The 4,629-nt window shown below is 36.3% G+C and overlaps 1 protein-coding gene across 1 annotated transcript in view; it reads right to left on the minus strand.

Annotated features, from left to right (window-relative positions):
• LOC107298299 (zinc metalloproteinase/disintegrin) overlaps positions 1 to 2,917 on the minus strand; it is a 51,418-nt gene extending 48,501 nt beyond the window's left edge. Inside the window, 2 exon segments of the mRNA NM_001323248.1 lie at positions 615 to 712; positions 2,773 to 2,917. Of these exon segments, the coding sequence (NP_001310177.1) occupies positions 615 to 712; positions 2,773 to 2,824 (150 nt within the window). The 5' untranslated portion in view covers positions 2,825 to 2,917.
• Between the last annotated feature and the right edge of the window lie 1,712 nt (positions 2,918 to 4,629).

Raw genomic sequence — 4,629 nt, forward strand, 5'->3', positions numbered from 1 at the left:
GGGAAGCTAGAAAGGATAATTTGAAATCTTATGGTTCACAGTTGTCACAGCTTTTATGAAGGATGACCAAAGAGCATAAAAAAGAAAAGAAATCCCTCAAAGTTACCTATTAATAGCAAATTTATGTTAGGCACAGGTAACCAGATCCACACATGTAGAATTTAAATTAAGTACTTTACTGTATTCTGCCTATAATACAAGAATCTCCCTAGACTGCTTCCCTTCTCCTCAGAACAGATAGATAAACTTTAATGGAATATCTTGGGGTAGGGGAGGATGTCAGTCCTAGATCTGTTGCAGCTATGAAATGACTCATGGCTAATTCCCTACTTGATCCCTCCTTACTGAACGGCTGGGTGTCTCCCAACACTTTGTTAATTATACTAATCTATTAATATTAGGATATTCTGTTTGTAAATTGCCAGGAGTCTCCTCAATTTTGTGTGTATTGGGAGGCCATGTACATTTGTTTAATTAATACATAAATAATTCAAGCAGGAACATAGATTGCAATGCAAAATCCAGATAACCATTAGATGGCAGCAATGGAATAACACAATTTCTGTGGGATGACAAGAAGTCATTTGTTGATGAAACAAAGATATTTTTTTTACCTTTTGCTGAACTGCTCTTTTGGGCAATGCAGTGACTTTTCGTGGATACACTACTTCATAATCATTAATGTTCCCAGATTCCAGGATTATAGAGCTCCCTTCGTAAGGAAAAAGAAAAGAAGATTTAGTTTACTTCTGGATGTTATTCTACCATTCTCACATCCACAAAACAATTTGTTATTCAGTTATCAGTGAAGAATGGAATCTTTTTCTAGTGGGACAAAGCACAGAAATCCAGATTTTCTCTGGGAATGCGATTTGCTGAATGATGTTTGGGAGATGGAAGTCTAAGTGGAGACATTGCTTTGGGCAGGTGCAAAAGAAACATTTTGGAGCTTGAATAATCAGAAATCAATCAATCAATCAATCAATCAATCAATCTCAACCAATCTGGAAGTTTGTGCACTGAGTGATAAGAATAACACCAGAAATTGTAAATCAAAATAATCTGATTCACACTATTCAGTAAACCATACTGCATTACGGTTTAGCATATCTATTAGTCAAAAGCTAGACAAACTTAGATTTCTATGCAAATGCAGCTTATTAGGAATTCCCTTCAGTTGAACTGCTATTTCACTGCCATCCTAATAGTTTTGCTGACTTTCCTTTCTTTCATTTTTAAAAGAATCTATGGACAACCCACAGCATCATAATTATCACAGGAACTCCTAAGAACATATAAATAATGAAGTGATTTCAGAATTTGACTAATAACTGAAAAATTTAGAGTTGACCCCCATATGGACATTGTATGGTCACCTGCTATTTGTTCCTTAACTTATTTTGTAAATGTGGCAGTCTGACACCTGCAGGTCCTCTTGGATCCACAATCACAACTGAGACCAAGATTTGTTAGCGGATTAATGGAAGGGAGGGGGTAAGGTTGTGCTTATAATTGCAAGTGGAAACAAAAGAATAAACTCAAATATTAATAACCACAGGGTATGGGAAAGAAACTGCTAGCCAAACACCTACAGAATTGAGACAAACACAGACACACACAGAGAGGGAGGGAGAGAGAGAGAGAGAGAGAGAGAGAGAGAGAGAGAGAGAGAGAGAGAGAGAGAGAGAGAGAGAGAGAGAGAGAGAGAGAGAGAGAGAGAGAGAGAAACCAGCATTTGTACCTGATGCTCCCAGAATCATGGGAAGCGTTCAACTCCATCTACTAGCAAGCAAGCTTACTATTCCTCTCTTGCTTAGAGCACAGAATAAGCAGCAATTTCCCTTCCATCTGCCTTAATTCCTATATTGTTCTCCATAAATTACTTCTGGTAAGGGCAAGCCCATCTTGCATTGCTATTTAAAACAAAACAAAAACAAAAACAAAAAGGGCTACCACAGTGAGTCTCTAACCCTTAATTGTGTTTGGCAACTTCTGAATCAATTATCGTTATTTGTAATGATATGTGGGAATGACTTGAGCGACAGGAAGAAGAGCCATAGACTGGTCAACTGGCATGGAAAAAGTATCTCAGCCCACAGAAGGAAGGAGAACTTGGGAAGAATTTGAGAAGGGAACCTCCCTGGTTTTCTGCAGAGTAAAAGGAAAGGAGGGAAAAAATAATTTAAGATAATTCAAAATTTTGAATTCAGAAAAGTTAATGTCATGTTATGTTAAATACAGTTTGAAGATTCTCTGCAACAACAATAGCACTAGCTTTTTTTGTCTGAATATTATGCATGTTTAATTATAGGATGTCTAATTGATCTATTGAAAGAAAATTAAAACCAAAACCACTTTATTTTTCTTTAACATTTTGCTTTCTGAAATTTTCTTGCCACAAACTCTTTCTCTCTGTCCTCTTCAGTCTTCTAATCCTTTTTTTTTAAAAACAAAACTCACATCATTGGAAAACATTCTCTCCAACTTGAACGTGCATTTCTTCTGAAGATCTTAGGACTTTTCTTTCTTAGGATCTGCACGTGGCTTGAGAAAATTTAAGCAAATACCAAGAAACTATTTATGTAAATTTAGAACAAATGTGATCCTTGAGACCATTCTTTTGCTAAATCTGTAGAAACTGAAGTGGAACAAATTTTGGTTAATTGTCAAAAATAAAACCCAAAACAAAACCCATCAACATAGCAATCTGTTGGGTCGAATAGTCTTTTAGCAGTAAGAATCTGAACAAGGGAACCAAAGAGAACATCTTACCTTGATAAGGAAAGACTGCTAAGCATATAGTTACCAAGAGGACCTGGATCATTTTGGAGGCTGGATTTGGCTGGAAGACAGGCAATCTCTTCCTGCTTTCAAGCCAACCTGAGCTCTTCCTCTGTTGACTATGAGAAGCAAGGAATGAGTCCTTCAGCTTCATTCATGCCCTCATATGAGAAGGTGTTTGCTAAAGGATTTGCACAAATTCTGAGTTGTAACAATACTACTGGAGGGCAGNAGCATGAAATGTCTCCAGTGGAATAGGATAGAGTGACACACAGGTACCCACATATAGGGCAATTTCTTTATAGCTTACACTTAATAATAAAGACAATAGACATTTAGAGACACATATAGAATGGTCAAAACCAAAATACATGCTAAAATCAAAGCCAGGCAGTCATTCCCAATGCACCAACTTTGTATCTCAGTCTTAATGCTAGTATTAAATTGTACCAGGCAGCAGTGACATGTTTACTGTTTAGTGGCTGCCATACTAATTTAAACTGTGATATGGCATTTACAGATTTCAGGGTAATGAAAATGGCACACTTTCATTTAGTGATGTTGGTGGTTTATTTACACATGAGAAATCCAACCTAGAACTAAGAGAAATCTCCTGAGAATGAGAACAATTAATTGGTGGAATGGCTTGCATTCAGAAGTTGTGGGTGTTCCATCACTGGAGGTTTTCAAGGAATGATTGGACAGCGATGGAATGATATAGTCTCCTGCTTGAGCAGGGGGGTGGGCTAGTGAAATCAGGGCTTATTTAGGTCATGTCCCCTTTTGGGCCTTAATAGGAGAGGACATTTCCTGCCTTTCATACTTCAACATATAAATTCTGATGTAAGTTGAGCAGCTATTTAGATCTCATAGGAAACATTATTCAGATTGATGGAGTATTTGTGAAGCAGCATAAGCAATCGTTTTTAAATCTTTGCAATATTTCATAACTAACCTAGTTAATTCAAGTGATAGAAGGTTACGAGCCTTGAGTGGTTGAACTTTGTCTAAAATTGTTATGGTCCAGCAGTGTACCATAGGAGAGCAGGAGTAAAAAAATCGCAGTTTCGAGGTAATATATAATTAACATTCTCAATATCTATATCCACTTTTCCTACACAGTAATATTTAATTTAGTGTTAATTTCCAAACAAAGGAATGCAATTATTATTTCTCTTAGATTGTGTCCAGGAATATATATTTTCCACATTGTCCAAATGAACTTAAGAAAAAGTCTGAGTTAACATACTTATTTTTTTCCAGGTGAAGGACCACTGGCTCTCCATTCACTTTCAACTCATATTGCATGGCGTCTTCATACTAAAAAGCAAAGAATTCAGGGTTTATTTTTTTAAAAAATTAGGCAAATAAAGTGTGTACCCTCTTAACAACTCTACACCTGTATCAATTTAAATCTAATGAATAATTTGCCATAGCCAAATTATTTATTAGATTTAGAGTATTTCATCTGGCACTTTGAAATGTAAGTTCTTAAATTAACTTTCCTGCAAAAGTTCAAGATCTCATTCTCTAATTGAACATCTTGGTGAAAGAGGTTGAGCTGGGACAGAGAGACGGACTCAAAAGTCATCCAGTGATAGACTTGAATCTGGTTCTTAGAACTAATCTTGAGCTGTGACCACTATACAATCTTCACCTAGAAACACAACTTTTATATTTCAAAGTGATGCATTCTGGGAAGCTAGAAAGGATAATTTGAAATCTTATGGTTCACAGTTGTCACAGCTTTTATGAAGGATGACCAAAGAGCATAAAAAAGAAAAGAAATCCCTCAAAGTTACCTATTAATAGCAAATTTATGTTAGGCACAGGTAACCAGATCCACAC

This window comes from Protobothrops mucrosquamatus, unplaced genomic scaffold (assembly GCF_001527695.2).
Source record: "Protobothrops mucrosquamatus isolate PMUCROS unplaced genomic scaffold, P.Mucros_1.0 scaffold3860, whole genome shotgun sequence".
Classification (NCBI taxonomy): domain Eukaryota; kingdom Metazoa; phylum Chordata; class Lepidosauria; order Squamata; family Viperidae; genus Protobothrops; species Protobothrops mucrosquamatus.